This window comes from Pipistrellus hanaki (genome assembly GCF_964339955.1).
Source record: "Pipistrellus hanaki genome assembly, chromosome: 2".
Classification (NCBI taxonomy): domain Eukaryota; kingdom Metazoa; phylum Chordata; class Mammalia; order Chiroptera; family Vespertilionidae; genus Pipistrellus; species Pipistrellus hanaki.
Window position 1 is genome coordinate 157,275,900 of NC_140504.1, and position 23,110 is coordinate 157,299,009.

Below are 23,110 nucleotides of genomic sequence, written 5' to 3' on the forward strand. Positions count from 1 at the left end.
CCGAAGGCAAGACAATAAACATTTTTTAAAAAGAGAAGTGATCAATAATATTACAAATAGTCCAGAGGCCCAGTAAGATAAGGCATCTGTTGAATTTGGGCAATATAGAATAAGTCTTCTGTGATCCTAGTGAATTTTAATTGAACAGCATAAGCAGAACATAGATTTTATTTGCAATGGGTGAAAATGTACAGTGAACTAAAGGAATAAAGAGAGTAATTGATAGACGATGGTGAATAAATCTGACTTAGACAATGTGAATGATACAGTGTTGAGGGAAGCAGAAATGCAGGATCATAGGTAGAGACATATTTTGGAATAGGAGTGACCCAAGCACATTTGCAGGTTGAGGTAACACAGCAAAAGCAGGGGAGAGAATACAGACATGAGAATACGAGGAGAGGGCTGGTCAAAGAGAAAACAGAGCGTGCATTTGGAAGAAAACAGGAGGAAGGTGGACAGGCGAACTTGCATCCCTTGAATGTGGAGGGGAAAAAGACATTAAACAAAATGGATGTAGATAAATATAAAGATCCCTCTTGTCTAGGTTAATGCCAGATGCTAAAGCTCCTGAGAGCTCCCCTTCTATTCCAGCCTCTCCTGGCCCACGTCCTGACTGCAGAAACTTCTATCTAGTCGCTTACCAACTGTGGCTATCATACCATTGATTGGAATGCCACAATAAACACCCTTAACTTGGCTAACTTGGGTTCAAACAACGAAGTGGAGCTCAAAAAATTCCAAGGATCAGAGTCACAGATTTTTACTCATATTTATAATTTGTACTTGCAGTGAGTGGATGAGACCATCTTGGGGGGCGGAGGGAATGGAATCCACGTTCTGAGAGTCTTCCAAAGTTGCTTCATGAAGCTGAGCTGTGGTTGAAGCTGTTTCTTTTTTAAAATCCTGGAGCCTTTGGCTTAAATGTCTAAAAGCTATAAAACATCTGAATCAAGAGTATTGGCCCAGTTGACCAGTTCCTCCACTTCCTCCTCCCATGGGTCATGTATGTGGTCATCATAATCTTCCCACTGATCCTCTGGTAAATACGTCTCTAAGACAATCTCACTTTCAGACTGTGATTCTAGAGAATAACACAACAGAACTGCAGTAAGAAATACGAAGAACAGAAATGTAATAGACATGGTAGGAAATACAATAAAAAGAGGAGCATTCCTGCATTTGTAGCATCATTCTTAAGGTCCTGTGAGTGAATGCAAGCAACCTTTTTAAACTTAGCCTTGCAATTAACTTTTTCTTTTTGTTAGAAATCATTCTCTCCACTTTGGTCAGTCTTTGTAGTCTTGGTTGGCTTATTCATTTAATACATATTTACTGAGTCCCTGCTCTGTGCCAGTAGATGTGTAGGGAAAAAGGTGTGCAGGAGTGCTCTAGCAGCACAAGGATGGGATCGCTGTGTCTAATGAGAACAGCAGTGGACTTAGAAAGCGGAGGGCAAAGAAGAGGGCAAGAGAGAGGACACAGCACATGCAAAGGCACAAAGGTATGTGAGGACCTGACAGGTTTGGAGGTAATCAGAGTTGGTACTTCCGAATTTGCATTGGGCCAGGTGCTGTGCTAAGTTAAATAATGTATAATATTATTTAACTTAGACACAACCCTTGTGACAGGCAGGTATTATTATCCTTATTGTATAGAAGAGTAAATCTAGACTGAGTGTCCTGCAGTATATTGTCCAATGAATTCTAGCTAATAAGGATTGCTCCCAGGTCCATGGAGTCCAAAATCACCATGTTAAAGTGCATGGCGGAATCAGCAGAACTGCCCAGCTGAGCTGAGGCCAGATTAGGAAAGCCTCGTATGTCATACAAAGGAGTTTCATCTCTTGGAGGGGTCTTGTGAACAGGGAAATAAACTGATTACATCTTTTAAAGAATAAAATATAGCCGAAACTGGTTTGGCTCAGTGGATAGAGCGTCGGTCTGCAGACTGAAAGGTCCCAGGTTCAATTCTGGTCAAGGGAATGTACATTGGCTATGGGCACATCCCTGGTAGGGGGTGTGCAGGAGGCAGCTGGCCGATGTTTCTCTCTCATCAATGTTTCTAGCTCTCCATAAAAAAATCGATTAAATATAATATATATAATATATTTAATTTACATATATATATATATATATATATATATATATATACATACACACACACACACACACACACACACACACACACACACACACCAGTAGTATCTCTATTTCTCAATATTTCCACTCAGCATGGGAACTTGCTTTCTAGGGATGAACCTTAGTTGGTGCTACTTATGCTCTGCTCCCTCTACAACCCCGTTGTACTTCAGCCCTTCTACCTAGTTGCCACCTAATTCATTGCCTAGGATGGGTTGCAGGATAAATTCTGTTGGTCTCCAATGTCCATTCCCTTATTTCCATATCAAATGAACTTGTAACATTCATTGTCTTCAAATTGTGCTATAGATGAAGGTTATAAATAAATTGTTCTCTTAGTCTCTTTGGTACAGAAAGATCTGAGGAGAAATTGGAGTTTAGACAGCTGCCATTATCCTATGATGTCTCCAATGATCACGTTTTTATCTTTGTGCTTTAGTGTTAGTCTCTAGCTTTCATTATTTTAAAAAACTAAATTCTGTTTTTCCCTTGAGAAACCCTCCTACTTTATTTTCTATGAACATATCACTAATGGAACTAATGCCAGATTTTTAAACTGTGCTCAGGCCTTCCTAAATTTGCATGCTCTTGGTTATAGGAAATACAGAGCCCAATTCAAAAAACAATTTAAGCAATAGGAAATGTTTCACTTCACAGGAGAGAAAAGTCAGAGCAGGGCAGGACTGAATGACACAGTGCCTCAACAATGGCATTAAGGACAAGCTTTCTTTACTGCTCCGCTTGGCCATCTTTGGTGTCATCTTCAGACTGCAAGAGAGATGTGGCCATTCTAGCACCACTCACATCAGACATGCAGCATCCAGAGAAGAAAAGGGGCGTCTTTGCTTCAGGGTCTCATTTTTAAAAGTAGAAAAACCATCCTCAGAGGCCCCCAATATATTTCCTTTCAGGCAAGATTGTCATACCCCACTCCTAAACTAGTTGCTGGCAAGGAAAATGGGATTAGCTGTTGTTAGAGTGGAATGAATGTTGAGTGTCAGTCATTTTAACCATTTGCCCTCTGGTTCCTACCTTGTTTTTTTGTTTGTTTGCTTTGTTTTTAAACCACCAACAACTCCCAGGAAGCATAGAAATAAATCCTGGTTAGATTAGCAGAGCTTAATGCAAAATAAGCATAGAAATGATTCCTTATGAGATAGAAAAAATAAGTACTATTTTGAACTTCTTTCCTCCAGAAAAACTTAAGTGTTATAAACCCCTCAGTGAAAAATTGGATTTATTGATGGGAATCATTATCTGTGTTACTGTGTTAAAATATGTTATGAAAGCACAAATTATATTTGTCTTTCTTGGGATGGATCCCGGAAACTCTGCTTTTTCTAATTTTTTTTTAATCTTAAAAAATTAGTTACTGAAGATATTAACATATGTTCTGATGGGTGGGCTCTGATGATTATCAAATGGTTTATTTCCATTCACTTCTCTACCAGTCTGCATTCAGTTAGGAAAACAGAGCCACTATAAGTAATACAGAAATGAGGGGTTAATAAAGGAAACTGGGCTTATACAGGGGTGGAAGTCCTAAGGGGAATGAAAGTATTGAAGGCTACAGCTACAGAACTGGAAAACCAGTCTGTAGGTCTCTACCTACTTTAACCTGATGCACTGACATGAGTGGGAAAACCAACTTATGGGGAAACCAAGTAGCTGCACCCATACTGCCACCCAAAGTGGGACAAAAATTCATGATGGATGTTTATGCAGCCATCATATCTGTAAGGTGAGAGTTTGTAAAGAGTTGCATGAAAGAAGGCTGCCATGTACGGTATACGCAAGTTCTCAAGAATAATGGTCTCCCTGAATAGCCACAGCAATCTTGAAAAAAGAAAAACAAAGTGGGAGGAATCATGCTACCTGATATCAAACTATACTACAAGGTCATAGTAATCAAAACAGCACAATACTGGCATAAAGACAAATACACAGATCAATGGAACAGAACAGAAATAAACCCACATATATATGGTCAATTAATATATGACAAAGAAAGCAAGAATATAAAATGGGGTAAAGATAGTCTATTCTAAATGGTATTGGGAAAATTGGACAGATACATGCAAATAAAAAAAGAAAAGAAAAGAAAACTAGACCACCTTCTTACATCATATACAAGAATAAACTCAAAACAAATTAAAGACTTAACTATAAGACCCCAAACCATAAAACACCTAGAAGAAAAAATAGGCAGTAAACGTTCTAACATTGTTCTTACTAATATTTTTTTCTGATATATCTTCTCACACAAGGGAACCAAAATAAAAACAAATAAATAAACAAACGTGATTACATCAAACTAAAAAGGTTTGCAAAGGAAAACATCAACAAAACAAAACAAAAAAACTAACCTACTAAATGGGAGAATATATTCACCAATAGTATATATAATAAGGGGTTAATATCCAAAATTTATAAAGGACTCAGATAACTCAACACCAGAAAACAACAACAAGGCTCCAATTAAAAAATGGGCAAAGGCCCTGAATAGGCACTTCTCTAAAGAGGACACAGAGATGGCCAATAAACATACAAAAAGATGCTCAACACTACTACCCCTCAGAAAAATGCAAAATAAAACCACAATGAGATACCACCTCACATCTGTCAGATTGTCTATTATCAATAAATCAACAACAAGAAGTGTTGGCTAGGATGTGGAGAAAAGGGAACCCTTGTGCACTGTTGGTGGGAATGCAGATAGGTACAGTCACTGTAGAAAGCAGTATGGAGTTACCTCAAAAAATAAAAATAGAACTGCCTTATGACAGTTCCACTGCTGATATATATCTGAAGAAACCCCAAACATAATTTGAAAGAATATATGTACCCTTTTGTTCACTGCAGTGTTATTTACAATAGTCAAGTTATAGAAGCAACCCAAGTGCCTGTCAATATATAATTGGATAAAGAAGCTGTGGTACATACATACACAATGGAATATTACTTGGCCATAAAAATAATAATATCTTATGTGACAGCCTGAGTGTAATTAGAGAGTGAAATAAGTCAGACAGAAAAAGACAAATGCCGTATGATTTCTCTTATATGTTGAATCTAAAGGATAAAATAAGTGAACAAACAAAACAGAAACAGACTCATAAATTCAGAGAACAAACTGAGGGTTTCCTGATGAAAGGTGGGTTGGAAGACTAAGTAAAAAAGGTAAAAGAATTAAGGAGTACAAACTGATAGTTATAAAATAGTCATGGACATATAACGTACAGCAGAGGGAATATAGTCAATAATATTTTAATAACTATGTATAGTGCCAGTTGGGTCTAGACTTATCAGGAGGATCACTCAGAAATTATATAAATGTCTAACCACTATGCTGTACACCTGAAACTAATATAATACTGAATGTCAGCTTTAATTGAAAAATAAATTTTAAAAAGGGATAATGATCTCTTCTTCTCTTCCACCTCCTAAATCTCATAAATTTTCTCATTGGCAAACTATGACAGGCTAAAACCTTTCTGCTAAAGAGGCACACAAAGATCATTCATTTTTTGAGTCATATTTCCCTTTAATGTCCTGTTCACTGTTGCTATCTAATATTCAACCACAAAATCTCAGTGACATAGAACAATAAGCATTTGTTTAGGTCACACATTGGCAATCTCACTGGCTTCCTGGGTTGGACATGGCCAGGAGGCGTGGCTGGGAAAATTGAGCTCTGTGCCTCTCATCTTTTTCTGTGACTGGAGGGCTAGTCCAGGCACGTTGTTGGGAGGATGGCAGGCATGAAAAAGAGCCAGCTAAATTGCACAAACCCTTCCTAGACTCTGAGCATGTCACACCTACTAATCCATTGATCAAAACAAGTCACATGGCAAAGCTCAAAGTCAAGGGAGTATATTTTTCCCACAGAGGTGAAATAGGATAAGAGTGAATATTTCTGAACAATAATCTAATTTATCATGACATTTTAGGTACAGTCTCTTCTCTTAGCATAAGATTAAATACAAAGGATTATCTACTCAGTTTTCAAAGAAGACAAGGCTCAGCACTGAAGAGCTAATTTATTTATGGGCATTCCTTAAAATATTCTCTCTTCCAGCTCACCTTTCTTTATATTTCTCACTCATCATGGACTTACTCTCCCTTTCCCAAAATGAAAGCTGCTAAAAGCATGCCAACTCTACTTCATTCATTCATGAACATTGAATACCTATTATATGACAAGCACTGTGCTGTGGCAGAATGAGGAAGTGGTAAAAAAAAATATCACTGAAAAGGCAGATATTAGAGCAGCAAATACTTTGCCACGTCAAAGAATCTAAATTTTATTCCGAATGAAATGGGAAACAAAGGGTTTAGGGTTGGTAAAACAAAAGCAGAGTTGAGCTGAAGAAAGAATCTGACAAAGCATGGGCAGAAATTGTATCCATATATTTCCCCAGATGATCTCTTTTTATTGGTGAAGATGGTGGGCATGTTGGAGGATAGTGATTGCAGAAAGGAGTGGAGAATTCATGGAGGAAGCATAGAGTAAGTTTGGAAAAGGCAACATTTCTTATTCCTTTGAGGGAGCCTGGAAGAAGGCAGAGTTGAACAGAAAAGCTGAGGCTGGTGACTTAGAGAAGGAAATCTGAGTGCTATACCAAAACAAGGAGGAGGAAGAGAAGTAGGATTTGACCTGGGAAAATAAAATTAGAGATATGAAAGCAGAATCATTGAATGAAGCTCATTATTGTGTTAGCATTTATGTGCTAACTAGAGGCCTGGTGCACAAAATTCATGCATGGGGGGACGGCAGGTGTTCCTCAGCCCGACCTGCACCCTCTCCAATCCAGGACTCCTTGGACATCCCTCTCGCAATCCAGGACTTCTGGCTCCTAACTGCTCTCCTGCCTGCCTGCCTGATCACCTGTAACCACCTCTGCCTGTTGGCCTGGTGCCCCTGACTGTTCCCCTGCAGGCCTGATTGCCTCCTAATTGCCCTCCCTTGCTGACCTGATTGCCCCTTAACTGCTACCCCCTGCCAGCCTGCTCACCCCTAACCGCCTCTGCCACCATGGCTTTGTCCGGAAAGACATCTGGAAGATTTTCAGTCTAATTAGCATATTACCCTTTTATTAGTATAGATGAGTTCAAAGAACAGGGGGCAGGAAAACAATACTTAATACTTATGGCACTTCCCAGTTCACAAGAATTTTTACATATATGGAGCAATTTAGTCACAAGAATCCTGTGGGATAGGGCAACATATCTGAAACAAATGCTTATTAAACATTTGTTATGTACCCAGTGCTATCTGAAAATGAAAACACTGAAACTCAGAGGTTAAGTGACTATGCCATGACTACATAGAGCTGTTATCTATACCCTATTTCTCTGCCCCCAAATGTCTTGCTTTGCCTTCTGTATTAGCTGATTTCTATTATAAATTACTGCCAGTCTCTTCCTCCTTAAAATCTGCCTTCAACCCATTCCAAATGTTTCTTTGAAAAATGTTATTTCCAAGAGAACACAAAAAACAACTCAACTAACATTATTCCTTTCTTTTCAGCCATATTGCATATATCTTTGAGTCTATAATGAGTATTAGGGAAAAGTTTACTGTTTTGCTTGTTTTAAATACTTTTATACATTTTTGAAACTTAGCCTTAGATTTTCAAATTGTATGTTATAGAGTAGTGGGCTTGAAAGTATAAGTAATTAAAGTTTTTTCAATACTCCACGTGTTATGTGATTTACTTTTAAAAAACATTTGTTAGAAAGAGCTCAAGCAACTTTAAAAGAAAAACACAAGATTAAGCCTCATATATTGAAATTTATTTAAAGTAACAAAAAATTAAATTTATTATTATGGATAATATTTTAGTTCTAAAAACAAAGCAAATCAAATAGACTGAACTCAATTTACCTGAAACTGGGGAGGGATAAATTCTGCTGCTTTGAGACTGGACTTTGTAAGAAGTTTCGGTTTCTCTAGCATACTGAGCCTTGGCAGCAGCATACCTAGAATGAGAAAAAGAAGAAATTATGTAACTTACCAAATGAATTTAGGGATGCTTACATTACTTTTGAGAAAATAAGGCTAACAAATCAAATGAAACAGATGAGTAGAGCAATGGGGTTTGAACACGATGCCATTCTGAGTGTTGACTAACGCAACAGTAAAATGAAATGGTTCCAATTTGTGTTTCCAAACAGAAGAGTAGTTAGAAAAGCAAGTGAATATGGTATAAGATTAATATTGAAACAATAACAAAAAAACCCCATCACTTGGTATAGCAAGGTGTATTGGTTTCCTATACAAATGGGGCTCCATAGTAAATGATCTCAAACTTGATGGTATAAAATAAATTTATTTTCACAGCTCTGGGGGCTAAAGTCTGGAGTCAGGTGTTAGGGCCATGCTCTCTCTTTAGGGGTTTGGGGAGAATTTTGCTCTGTCTCTTCCTAACTTCTGCTGGCTTCCAGTGATTCTTAGTGTTTCTTGAATTGTAACTGCATCACTCCAATCTGTCTTTATTGAGATATGGCCTCTTCCCTGTGTGTATCTATGTCCTCTCCCTTTCTTATAAGGACAACCAGGCATTGAATTTAGGGCCCACATGAACCCATTATAATCTCATCTTAACTAACTATATCTGCAAACATCCTCTTTCTGAAAGAGTTTGTGTATGTTGGTATTATGTTTCCCTTAAATCTCTGCAAAAATTCTCCACGAAGCCACCTGGGCTTGGAGTTGTCTTTATGTGAAGGTGTTTAAGCTATCACTTCAATTTCTTTATGAGGCATAGGATTATTCAGGTTATCCATTATGTTTCAAGTGAGCCTTGGTAGATATTATCTTCCAAAAAATTTGTTCACTTCATCTATATGGTTGATTTTATTGGTCTGAAAATTGACCTTCATTGTAGAGAGAGATTTTCATTGGGTATAAAATTTAGCTTAACTATTTATTTCTTCTGAGCACTTTAAAATTGTCATCCATTATCTTCTGGCTTATGTTTTCTGACATGAAGTTATTGGTTGTTTTTATCTTTGTCCCATTACATGCAGTGTGTGTTTTCTTTTTACCCTTTGCTGCTTTGAAGATTTTTCATTGTGTCACTGACTTGCAGTGATTATATTGTGGCAAATTATAATGAACCTTGGTATGGTTTCTTTATATTCCTGTTTCTTAGGATCCATTGAACTTGCTCTCTGAGTTTATAGCTTTTATCAAATTTGAAAAATATTCAACCATTATTATTTTTTCACATTTTTTTCCTGTCACTTCTTTTCTGAGACATCGATTACAAGTAACTTACACAACTTGATATTGTCACATAGCTCACTGAGGCTCTTCCCCTCTTCCCCGTGCTTACTTGTAAGAGTTTATATTGCTACCCTTTCAAGTTCATGGGCCATTTTTATACAGTGGCTAATTTGCTATTCTTTCCATATAGAGTGAATTTAAAACATTTACTCATTTGTTTTGTCTCTAAATGGACTTTTGTATATTTTCCATTTCTCTTCATTGTATTTATGATCTTCTTTATATTTTTTGAATATATATTACAAGATGCTTAATAGTTGCTTTCAGGTCCACATCTATAAATTCCATCATCTCCATAATTTATTTATTTATTTATTTATTTATTTATTTATTTTAAATATATTTTATTGATTTATTCACAGAGAGGAAGAGAGAGGGATAGAGAGTTAGAAACATCGATGAGAGAGAATCATCCATCAGCTGCCTCTTGCACACCCCCTACTGGGGATGTGCCCTTGCCCAGAATCAAACCCGGGACCTTTCAGTCCGCAGGCTGACGCTCTATCCACTGAGCCAAACCGGTTCCGGCTATGCATCTATTTAAATGATAGAGATTTATTTTGGTTATGGGTTATATTTTCCTGCTTATTTAATATGACTGGTGATTTTTGAATAGAATGAAGGATATTGTAAATTTTATTTGGGGGGCATTCAATTTTGTTATATTTCTTTAAGTATGGTTGCCCGATTTTTCAGTTTTTGTTCTACTGAACAAGATGCAGCTAATATCTTGCAAATCAGTTTGGTAACTTCAAGGCTCGTGTTTGAGCTCACTAGGCCAGCTTTTATTTGGGGAATAACACAGCCTCACTATTGAGGCTTGGCCCTTCTGAAGTCTCTATCCAATGTCCCTTGAATTGATGAAGAGGTCTTGCCACTCTATCTAGCATGAAGACAAACTATTTCTAGCCCTCTGTGAGTCTGGTGTGTGCACTAAAGCAATCAATCAATCAATCAATCAATCATTAGAATCTTCTTTTCCTCAGAACAAATATTACTTTAGAAAATAGCAGGGAACAGACTGTCAAATTACAGTGGGAAGGCTGGGGAGTGCTGGGGAGGGGGGGAATGAGATCAACCAAAGGGCTTGTATGCGCGCATATAAACACGGCCAATGGACATAAGACACTGGGGGGTGGGGGGAGGGAGGATGAGGGCGTGCAATAGGGGGTGGGGAGGCTGGGGGAAGGTCAACGGGGGAAAAAATGAGATATATGTACTACTATATTTAATACTTTAAACAATAAAAAAAAACTGGAAAAAAAATAGCATAACTTGAGTTTATTTAAAAAAACAAACAAACAAACAAAAAAAACCCTGATGACTAATATTTCCTTTTTTATTCACACATATTGTCTTCCTAATTAAAAACAAAATTGTTGGCTCAGCCAGCATGGTTCAATGATTGATCATCAACCCATGAACCAGGAGGTCGGGATTCCCTGTCAGGGTGCGTGCCTGGATTGTGGGTTGCGTGTTCCATCCCCAGTGTGGAATGGGTAGGAGGTAGCTCATCAACGATTCTCATCATTGATGTTTCTCTCTCTCTCTCTCTCTCCCTCACCCTTCCTCTCTGAAATCAATAAAAATATATTAAAAAGCAATAACAAAGCAAAACAAAATTAAAAAAAAAACCAACAAAAGTGTTTAGGATTACTAAAGTGATGCAAATTCAATGTTTATAAAGGAAAATGCCATATATTAAGCTAAAAAATAAAACAAAAAACCCTAATGCGTGTGTTCATTTTAAATTTTCAGTAACTTTGGTAGCAATGTAAAGGAGCACACATTTGAAAACATAGCTTTATGTACATTACAAGAGCCATAAAACTTACCGTATCCTAAAATCTAGTAATCTGACTTTCTGTAATACATACTAAGGGAACTTCTTGGCTTCCTTGTGGTTCCTCCTTTCAGGAGGCAAATCTAATACAACTCTGGGTAACCGGAGCAGTCCTCCCTCACTCTGCTCAGACCATGGCCTACGCCAAGCCAGGTGTGGTATTTCTGTGGCCACAATGTGGGGAGTGAGAGTGGAGTGGGCTGCTGAGAGGGAAGACATGAGAGAGAGGGAGGTAAAGAGATAGGGAAACCACTCAAAAGAGTGTTCTGTGTGGGAGCACTATTTAAAGAACTATTTTCTTTACCAAAACAAACAAACAAACAAATCCAGTACTATATGTTTTTTACTTGGTATCAAACCCCTTTTTGAGGAGAGACAAAGGGGAAAGCAGCTGTAAGACGCTCCAGATTCTGTGCTACAGCCAGAAAGCTATGGCAAAGTCTTGGGGCTACATCCAGAGGAAAAAAATTGATGAAATGAATTATATCCATAGAAGGGAACAAGAAAGAATATGGAACTCATTTTAAAAAGCAGTTGAAAGAACTGGGTGTGTGTGATACTGTGACTTCTAATAATACTTTTGGTCTTTGTCCCTGTTTCTGGCACAGGGCCCCCAACCCTCTTGGAATTACCTAAGTGATGACAGCAACAATGGTGTCTCTTGTTATGAAGTTAATGAGGTGACTTTTGGACCTCACCCAAGGGTGGGGGGCTGCTTACCAGTAGGAGCCAACCATGTGGTTTTTGGATTGGAACTTTCAGTCTCACCCCCTGATGGCCAATAGCTTAGTCAATCATGACTACGTAATGAAACAGCCATAAAAATCCAAACAAGGACAGCTCATAGGTTTGTTTTTGTTTGTTTGTTTGTTTTTATGGAGGGAGGGAGGGAGAGAGAGAGAGAGAGAGAGAGAGAGAGAGAGACAGAGAGAGAGAGAGAGAGAGATTCCACATTAGGAAACTAAAATGCTCTCACATGCCCTGGGCTGGGCCCCGCGCTCCACAGGGACAGAAGCTCCTGCTTGGGGACCTTCTCCTGCTTGGGGACCTTTCTCTATATATCTCTTCATTTGGCTATTGATTCATAAAGTTGTAATAAAGGATCCCTGGAAAATACAGTCATGGGAAAAATATAGACAAAGGATACTAATAAATCCATAATCTAGTGTTTTCTAGCAGATTAATCAAACCCGAGGGAGGAGTTCATGGGAACTTCTAAGTTATAGTCAGTCAGTCTGAAGTGGAGGAAACAACTGGGCTTGCAAGCGGCATGTGAAGTGGATGGTGGTCTGTGGGGCTGAACCCTTGACCTGTGGAACCTGAAGCTCTCTCTGGGCAGACAGCGCCGGAACTGAGGTGAAGTCTCCGACACTGTGCTGGCGTCTGAGAATTGCTGGTTGGTGTAGAGAAGCCTCCATGCGTGCGTTAGAATTGGGTGGAAAAGCCTTTTTCAAGTGTATCTATTCAGGAAAAGAGAAAACTTGAGGGGAGGTGGGAGAAAGACCTGCTAGCTGTTTTCTGAGACGTAAGCGATTCCGCACAATAGCAGAGCCTCATTTGTGCTGCTCCCAAGGACAAGTGCCAATTCTTTCTTTTCTGCCATAACCGTGTCCCTGAACCATGTCTTCTACCTGTAGCCAGAAACACCCCTGGGTTTTCAGTGTGTGTGCTGGTATCACCTTGATCTAATAGAAAAATGCACGGGATGTAGCATCTGACAGGCCACTGAGTGTGTAATCCTAGGGAATCGTTAAAAACTCTTTTTGCATTCCCTTTTTATAAAATGGAAATACTTCCTTATTTTCTGGATTTTTTTTTTTGCAGACAAATGTAAAAATACAAAATAGGTGCATAGTAAAATCTGTTATATATGTGAAAGGAAACTGGATGGTTGAATATCATAAGATGTTACATTTAAGCTAAAAGGAAGGAGGATGCAAGCTATTTGAATGCTTCTTGAAGTACTGAACTCATTTTGTCTAAAAACATTCACACGCAAACTAAATTATTTTTAAAAAGAGGTTTGCGCCCCCCCCCCCCCCCCCGCCCCCCTTTCCTTATTTATATTTTTTCCATGTCTATATTTTCAGGGGATCATTTCCTAGGTTAATTTTAATGTCAATTTTCTTTTGAACCACAAGATGGCAGTCAAGGTTTGGGGAATAAAAAAAGCTAGCATTCCTCCTTAAAATGCATTAAATATATACTTATATAACCCTATAAAAAAAAATGTTTAACCTCAATAACTCTGAAAGAATAGCACAGACACCCACTAAATTAATGTACCCAGCATAAATGTTTTCTGTATAACTGGAGAAAAGAGAATCAAACATAGTTATGCTAAAGTAAGACCATATACTTTTGTGAGTTAAAACACACACAGAATCACATACTGCAGGAACTTAGAAATAACACACATTAAATTCTTATTGAAAAATAGTAAAATTAAATCCAGAGTATGTTCTATAAATATAAGAAAGTTTTATGCTGGTGTTTGTTATAGCACATGTTAATTTTTTATATATAGGAGAAAGGAAGTAAGTAACACTGTTTAATAATAAATGTTGAGATTGACTCCAAACAAAACAAAACCCCCACAAACTTTTTTTATAGGAGGTAGACTCAATTTGTGCTTGCAATGGGTAGGCAATATTTTTACAGTTACCTGAAAATTAATAAGCACATATTAATAGGCAGATTGGAAATGATCTAGTTTTCATTTGTAAACACAATATGTGCTTATCTATAAATTCAGGCAAGCTGATTAGTCTCTTTGTACCTCATGTTTCCCTCATTAGTAAACCGCATATACTAGCCATCTCTGCTTTTCCAGAAAGGGAGGTTAAGACCCTTGTCTTAAAGCTGTGACAGTAAAACAAGGAAAATGCTTTGACTTGGAGTGTAGGTTGACGAGTTAGTTGGCTTTGAAGAAGGCTGATGGGTATGATTGGGTGTTACACTTAGAGAAGTGTGTGTACACTTAGAGGGCAGCTCCACAACAGCATGGCCAATATTACGTTAGGAAACAAAGGGAGAATGTCTGGAACACAGTAGGTGCTTTGCCATGTTAGTTCCTGCACTTTCTTTTAATAGACAAGAGCAATACCCTTTTCTAAAGCTACATAGAATATAAAACTTCTCCAGAATTGGTAACTTTTATATAGATTACTTTCTGCCCGACAAATCTTAGTTTACTGGCATAGATCTTTCCATTACCACATAAGCAATCATTAACTATAGATCACGACATAAAATAGTTTTATACATGCATAAGTAAGAAAATTTAAAAAATAGCTTGCACTGCTTTCTGATTTTGTATCTTTCAGTCTTTCTACAGAGAAAATATATGCAAACTACTGATTAGATTCTAGACTCATATTTTCCCTAGGTCTTGGTTGAAATAAAGCATTTGTACAAATAGCCAAAAGGCAGGCAAGACAATGGGAAAGAAAAAAAAGCCTTAGAAATGAACACTAAACCAAATGATAAATTCCTAATTATTTATGAGCTGCCTATAATGACAATAGATACCTAATAATACTAACTAAAAACATAGGTGGGACTTAAGAATTTGCATAAAATATTTATGACAGTCATTTATATTTCCAGTTTTCAATCACTTTCTATGACTACCTCCTTACAATTCTCTAAATAGAACTATAATCTCTACATTATAATGGGCCTTAATAGAAGACGGTACCCACATTTCATTTCTCTGAAAATTAACTGTTCTCACATTTAATCCTATTAATTGGGAAAACAAGGTACACGTTAAGTGTGCATCATTCTACAAACACTACGTGAGTGCCTGCTAGTTGGGCAGGTACAGTGCTAAACTACAAAAATGGCCCTGCTCTGGTCACTCTTTGTGAAAAGATGAAGTCCCATGCCACGGGGGCTGAAAGAGCTAGGGAGAGAGTGCTTTGCAAGGAGAGGATGACAGGGACCCTCTCACAGAGAGACAACTCAGCTGTATCTTCACACCATCCTTGTGAAATACTTTGCCAGGCAGAAGAGAGGGTAGAGGTGAAGTGGAAAGGGGGAGGAAAAATATGCATATAATGGGACTAAAATAAATGTAGTCATGATAGGTATTGCTTTCCTAACGAGAAAATTGTAAAATTTTTCACATGTTTCTGACAGATTATTTATATTTGAAAAGTTGGTGGGCATGGGCTTTTATCTCTCCCCGCTCCCAAGGGACTAATATTTGTTGACTGTCTATATGTCAACAGTATATAATTTTATATATATGATCTCATTCAAGAGACCAAATGCAAGACAACTTTGGTCATATTGTCTATATTTAATAGGCAAGGAAACAAACTCAACTGTGGGTAAGACTTTCCCCAAGATCTGTCTGTCTCTAAAGCTCATGCCCTTTCCCCATGCCGCCTCCAAATATTTTCCATCAGAAACTTGAACTAGAGCCACAGTAGGAAGAGCATGAGTAATAGAGAACCTCAGGAGAACTTATTTTGTTCCGGATACAATTTGAAGCATTGTACATGTTAATTTATTTAATTCTCACAACTGCAAAGGGGTGTAGGTACAGGAATTAATGCCCTTTAACAGAGAATGAAACTAAGGTATAAAGAATTCAGATAACTTGCCCAAGGTCACAGAGTGGATAACTGGCAGAGCCAGGATCCGGTATAGGCAGCCTGGCTCCAGTACCCCTGCACTTAAGCATTCCACATTCCACGTTTTCACTCAGACCAATCCTAACTCTAGACCACCAGCAAGGACCCTACTGGGCGAGATATCCCAGGCAGAAGGCACAAAGAGGTGAAAAGATCTTATGTCCCCAAGAATAGAAAAGAATTTAGTGTGGCTGAAGAATTGGATCTTGATTGATGAGGGGATGGGAGGACAGTGGGAGGAGGGATATGAAGCAGGAAAGATAAGTCTCTCTTTTCCCTTAATGCTATACAGTTGAAAGATTCTCAATTTGCATTTTTTTTTTTTTTGGTTTTGTTTTTAATAGAAAATTTCAGTGTAAGAAAGGCATTTTCAAACAGAGAAACAGAAAGATGCATAGTGGTGTGATATTGCATGGGCATGAAGACCAATTGCTCACTTGCATAGATCCCCAAACATTTTCTACTTGTCTCTATGCATCTACCACTTCATTATACCTCATATATTTTGATGAATATGAGATTTAAAAAAAAATATATATATATATTATTGATTTTTTTACAGAGAGGAAGGGAGAGAGGGATAGAGAGCTAGAAACATCAATGAAAGAGAAACATTGATCAGCCGCCTCCTACACACCTCCCACAGGGGATGTATCCACAACCAAGGTACATGCCCTTGACTGGACCCTTCAGTCCACAGGCTGACGCTCTATCCACTGAGCAAAACCGGTTTCAGTGAATATGAGACTTTTAATAATTATCTGAAAAAAGTCTTCCTCCATACTTCAGATTTTTGCATACTCAAATATTATGTCACAATAAAATTATACAGATAAGTGCAATATCTTTTAAAAACTTTATTTAGTGTTTTGTTTTGTTTTTAGCTAATCAATTCTAATATTGAAAAGAAGTATTATCCGACATAAATATATTCTCATCAACCACCAGATGGCATAAGGTGTGAGAGTTTCGTTCTGACAAGGTCACCACGCACATGATAATGTGACCTATAACTTCAAAATAATGTATTTGGAAAAATGTTCTAGCACTCAAACAGCTTGCAATTATTTCAGCCATATGTAGAAGTGGATGGATAAGTTGAAAATGACATGGTCCTACTTTTTCTAAATTTGGGGGTTTTGTGGGATGCTGGCATTACATAATGAATATATGATCAAACAAATAAAACAAAGCAGTTCTCCTAAAGGAAATAGAAAAGGAAGTCACGTCAAAGCAAAATTAACTTTATGTTCTAAGTATGTTTCTTTAACTCTTAAATGAAACTTAAAACATGACTTCAAGAGGAAAAAAACATGCATGCATTTCAAATTCTGTTTAATAAAAGTTCTCTACTACCTATAATTTATTCTGAAAACAGAAAGGCATCTAATGGAAGAGCTTTTCTCCACTTTGGCTTAAAGAGGAGTTGTTGCCAGAGTCAACTGGAAAAAGAATATCCAACTGAAAACCCAATCTGAAGTCTGATGCTAAAGGGCAGGAAAGTATATTTTAAGAGTCTCGATTCCTACACAAATCTAAAATACAGCACATTCATTATGATCCTGCATTTCCATCTAGAAAAGAGGTCACATGCTAACAAGTCAAAGATTTAAAAAAACGAGGTAAATGAGGTCAATGCCAAAAAAAGGAGGGGGGGTGTAGTATTTAATCCCCCTAGCTTTGCGGTAGCACAAAGTACTTGGAAGCAAGCCACCAGGATAAATAATACTACGACCAAACCCACACCACAGAGTGGAGACGAAGTCTTTGCTCTTGCATCATGAAGCAAAAAACAAACAAACAAACAAACAAACAAAAAAACAAAACAAAAAACAAAACAGCCGTTGAAGTCAAGAGCCCAAGATGAGACTGGGATTCCTTCCTTAAGAGTCTGATTTCTGAAGATACAATCGCACTTTATATCTGTACTTTACCACATACTTTCTCATTAGATGTCATATATTCGGTTCCTGAGTGAGAAATCTGTGGGAGAGGAAACATATTTGGAACTCTGAGAAGGATGAAAAGCTATTTGATGGTATATAAACAAGTTAAGGGTATTTTCTTTCCCTATTCCTATTTCTACCTCATGTCCTTTATCCATTTTTGGCAACCAACAGGTCGCAAAGAAGTTCCCCACCTGGATTCATATGAAAGGGAAAACATGATAATACTCCTTATTTTTGTTATGTTTAGGGGGAAAAAAAAATCAGTTCTTTCCAAAGGGTTTCTTCTGACGGTTCAGTTAGATAGTAGAAAGTGGAATCGTTGATCTTTTTCAAGTTAATAGGATAATATATTCCAGACACTTAAGGTTACTTACTTTAAATTCCATTCTTTCTGATGTTTTCGCTCCATTTTCTTCCATTTATGATGGTGTCCAATGAAAGCTGGATTCTGGAGCACTGAAATTAGAATATAAAAAGAAGCTATAGATGCATTCTTTAATGGTAGTTCAAAGTTTAAAATAATCCACTTCTCATTAAGTTGATGATATGTGGCAATGATGTAGACAATATACTACAAATCGTGTGATAATGCTCAGCCACTTTTCATATTTTTTCCTTTGGTAACATTGGATATTATTTGAAATAAGTAGATTGTGACTTAAAAACTTTTCATTGTAATGACATTTGTTTATGTATCATTTATAGAGATGAAGAAGGTGTTAAAATACTCCTATAGAAACTATAGACACCATAGTTTAACAAAATTCTAATTAGCACTTCAAGTAGCAAAGTAAAATCTTGGCATTCAAAGTGACATTAAAGATCTTGATCTTTCCCAAAGACTCTGCAACAGATGACCACACAGCCTGTAAATGAATCCTTTGCTAACAACAAAAAACTCTCCTCTTGGTAGCTGAGGAGCTGCCTTCCCATTGACAGACAGAAAGTCACGGGGTCCTTCCTTCATCCGAGTGCTGACTTTCCACTGGTCTGGGTCTGACCTCCGGAGCTGTCATGGTAAGCTCATTCCTCCCCCGTGGGAGAGCCCTTCTAATATTTGAAGACAGCTCTCAGGGCAGCTTCAGTTCCCACAACTATTTCTAGGACATGATTTTCCAGCAACCCAACCATCCTCACCGTCCTGGCAATGACATTTGTTGATGCTCCTATTAAAATTTGCATCCAGGACCTGGATCTTAGTTTCATTTGAATAACAAAGATGCAAGTGACTTACTACTTCCCTCGATCTGTGTGCTACACCTTGGATCTGCATTAGTATTTTGTGGAAATCACATTACACCACTTGATCATATCTTTGTGGTTAATTATAAAGCTTATGCCTTCAAATTCATATAAAATTTATTGACATCTATTATGTTAAGGCACTGGTAGATTTTACATAAAATACAATTAGATCCAGGTCAATTACACATGTATACCATACCTATTTGTCTATCTGTCTGTCAGTCTATAATCTCTCTGTTTCTTTTAATTGTCCTAGCTTTATAGTCATGAACTATTTAACCAACTAGATGTCTTCACCAATCTTGCCAATATCTGGAACTTAGTTCTTACCAATGATTGATTACCCCCTTCTTGCCCGATGAACATTGTCACTGATAAAAACAACATTTAAATTGAGTAATTTTCTTTTATTAATATTATATGATTTTCACTAGCAATGTTCCTATCTATATTTTAATTTCTTTCCTTGTGTCCTAGCCAGTTTAGCTTAGTGGATAGTGTGTTGGCCTTAGAACTGCAGGGTCCTAGGTTCCATTCTGGTCAAGGGCACATGGCATGGTTGCGGGCTCCATCCAGTAGGGGGCATGCAGGAGGCAGCTGATCAATGATTCTCATGATTGATGTTTCTCTCGCTCTTCTCTCTTTCTCTCTGAAAGCAATAAAAATATTAAAAAATTCTTTTCTTGCTTTAATAATACGTAAGCATATTCTTAGAGGTTTTATTAATATTATTTCTATTGGTATTTGGATATATACTCCTCTCTTCCATTAAAGAAGGAAATCTGAGCTCCCACGAATTCTCAGTGAGGTCTCATTGTTTCCTCCAGATGATTATAATAACTAATATTAATAGAGTTCTTACTAAATACTGGGCACTTGTAAAGTATGAATGCAGTGGTTACCACTATAATACCCACTTTACAGATGAACTACAAAGATTAAGTCTTTTCATTGTGATTATGTATTACTTAGACAAAATTTAAAATTCTAATCAAGGATAATTTACACATTCCCTTAATTTTTTTGAAATTCCCTTTTCTACATTTCCTATTTGAATATGTACAGCAGTCTCTTTCTTATATATTATGAAACCCCAAATGGCATGGTCATCTTTCCTGACTATTCCCATTAATTTGACATAATTGACTTATTTTATTCATTGTTTTCTCTGCTGAGAGATTTTTTTTTAAGTCCCAGTATTTGTACAAATGTTTAATACGCCTATTTTATCCCTATAATTTTTTTTTCACTTATCTGTCTCTGACCACCTGTCTGTAAACTCCTCAGTAAGCTTACCATAATACTTACTTCTTGTCTCCAACACACAGTCCATTGCCTTGAGATAGAAGATGTTCAATAAATCATGTTGATTAAAGGGGAAAAATGGAGGAACAAGGACATGAGAAAAAGAAAGAGCTCAGGAAAGCACAGGAGAGAGATCAAGAAGAAAGGAGCAGTAAGATTCTATCAGAAGTTCTTGAAATTGAAATTCCCCCATCATTACCGTATCTTGGCCTTTGTGGTTTGTGATAGAAAATCAATTTCTACTGCCTGCATAATATTTCTTCCTTCCCTCCTAAGGTTTATCGGGTATTGTTTCTACTTCGTTTTTGCTATGACACACCTTTTTTCCAACATCTGTATAGGCTGATCTTTAAAAAAAAAAAATTTCTACTACTGGACTGCCAATGTCCAAAGAAATATAATAGCACCAACTTGCCTTAGCAGGTTTTATTTTCACACATTTTATCTCATACTAACCATAGAGCAACTTGAAATAAAATGCTGTCAATGAATAGACATGGAAAAAGAAATGAGGTACAAAGCATTAAGTGACGAACCTAAATTCACTTTACTGTATGTGGCAACCTGGTACAGGGCTAAGGAGTCTCGAACTTCTGGCATCGTGCTCTTAGAGCCTTTCTAACCTTGGTTGCACATTGTAATCACCTGGGGAGCTTTAAAAGCTATTGCTGCCTGGTCTCGTTCCCAGAGCTCTTGATGTAATTGCTCTGGGGGTGTGCCCTTTCCATGGGAATTTTTACAAGCTCCTCTGGGGTTCTAATGAGCAGTCAAGGCTTAGAACCAGGCATGAGGATTAGATGATACTGCCTCTCAGGACTAAACGCAGTTCAGAGACACTTGCCCTTGTTTCTGGCTCAAAGACTCAAAGAATGAAAGTCTCCTAGGGTGAAAGCAAGCATCCCCAGGATGCTTCAGGCTGTTTGGTCTGTCTTGATGACAGCAAACATCAGGAAGCCCCCGCTCAGTATTACAGGGTACACTGGTCTGAAGGAATTCTTTTCCTCAAACATAAACATTTCCTTATGGGGATCATATTCTGTCGTTAAGGTGCTCTTGCCCACAACCAGATGTAGTGGTTTGTTCTCTGCCAAGCTTTTAATTTGCCATTCTCTAGTGATGGACAGAGAACGGTGGATCATTCATGCGTTTTCCCATATGATTGCCTATGATTATGGACTAATAATTATAATTATTAAAACACGTACTGCATATTTTTAAGAGTTTGAATTTAAACCTCAGGCCATATAGAATTGAACCCCTTAAGCCTATTAATATTATTAACAAATGTAACCCCAATAAATTCAACTAAAAATAAATCTCAGGCTATAAAGAAATAAACACTTTATGTCATATTATAAAGGCAGTATAGTATGACAAGAAGCAATAACTGTGGAGTCAGAGGATCTGGTTCAAGTCCTTGGGCCACAGTCTATTTGTACTAATTAATAATAACCACACATATTGAACACTCATGTGCTAGGTGCAGCTATAAGTGCTTCAGCCTATGAGGTGTGTGCTGTAGTCATTCTTATCTTACAGACAGAGGAATTGGGACACAGAGCAGTTAAGAAATTTACCCCAATGCCACTCAGCTAGTAAATGGCAGAGCCAGGATTAACCCTCAACTATCTGGCTCCAGAATTTATACTCTTTACCAATAAATGATATTACCTCTTACACGTGTGACCTTAGGTAAATTACTTAGCTTGCCTTGGTCTTAGTTTTCTCATTTGTAAAACAAAGTTATAAGAATAATGCCTAGCTGAAACCGGTTTGGCTCAGTGGATAGAGTGTCGGTCTGTGGACTGAAAGGTCCCGGGTTCAATTCCGGTCAAGGGCATGTACATTGGTTGTGGGCACATCCCCAGTTGGGGGTGTGAAGGAGGCAGCTGGTCGATGTTTCTCTCTCATAGATGTTTCTAGCTCTCTATCCCTCTCCCTTCCTCTCTGTAAAAAATCAATAAAAATATTTTTAAAAATAATAAAAATAATGCCTAGCTCATTGGGTTGATATACCACTGTGCATAACACTTGTTAGATGCTTAATAAATATTTGTTGATAAACAAATAAAAGAATAACATTGGGGTGATTAAAAAACATAATACAGAATACACTCTGAAAACCATGCTAGACAAGAATAAATGTACTATTATTATGGCACACATGACTATTGATAGATTTGTGGCACAAAGAAGAGGAAAAGAGTTATTACCCCAATATAACCACTCATCACTATTCGTAAAATAAAAAGCTTTTAAAAATATGCACAAGAGCTTAATAATATCTCCAGTGATAAGATTGTAACTGCAGAAAATGAAGTTATTAGAAGTTTCCCTTTTATTTCTGAGTAGTTGAAGACACATTCTATAATCTAAAAGCTTCATCTTTATTATTGCCAGGAAATTTGGCTGATAAAAAAAAAGTAGTACTGGATCTCATCCAGCTGAATTATCCGAAGACAAAATGGCCAGCAGCAAATGTAATATTTACATTTATTTTTTTTAAATTAAGTGCAGGTTATTATTAAAAATAAAGCTCTTGAAACATTCTTATAACAAATCCCTGGGGGAAGAAGAGTCAGGGTGATGAAGAAATATTGCACCAAGGGCTGGAATCAAAGTCTCAGAAATTCTTCTGGGCTAGAGGTAATCATGATCAGCTATTGCCTTCTCAAAGAGGGTGAATTACAGGC

The 23,110-nt window shown here is 37.4% G+C and overlaps 1 protein-coding gene across 1 annotated transcript in view; it reads right to left on the reverse strand.

Moving 5' to 3' along the window:
• Positions 1-748: 748 nt before the first annotated feature.
• The window catches only part of UBE2U (ubiquitin conjugating enzyme E2 U), a 58,638-nt gene continuing 36,276 nt past the window's right edge, over positions 749-23,110 (reverse strand). The window contains exons 8-10 of the mRNA XM_084875205.1: positions 18,242-18,323; positions 8,029-8,123; positions 749-1,084 (exon numbers count right to left, since the gene is read on the reverse strand). Coding sequence (XP_084731331.1) covers positions 936-1,084; positions 8,029-8,123; positions 18,242-18,323 — 326 coding nt within the window. The 3' untranslated portion in view covers positions 749-935. The remainder of the gene's footprint in view (positions 1,085-8,028; positions 8,124-18,241; positions 18,324-23,110) is intronic.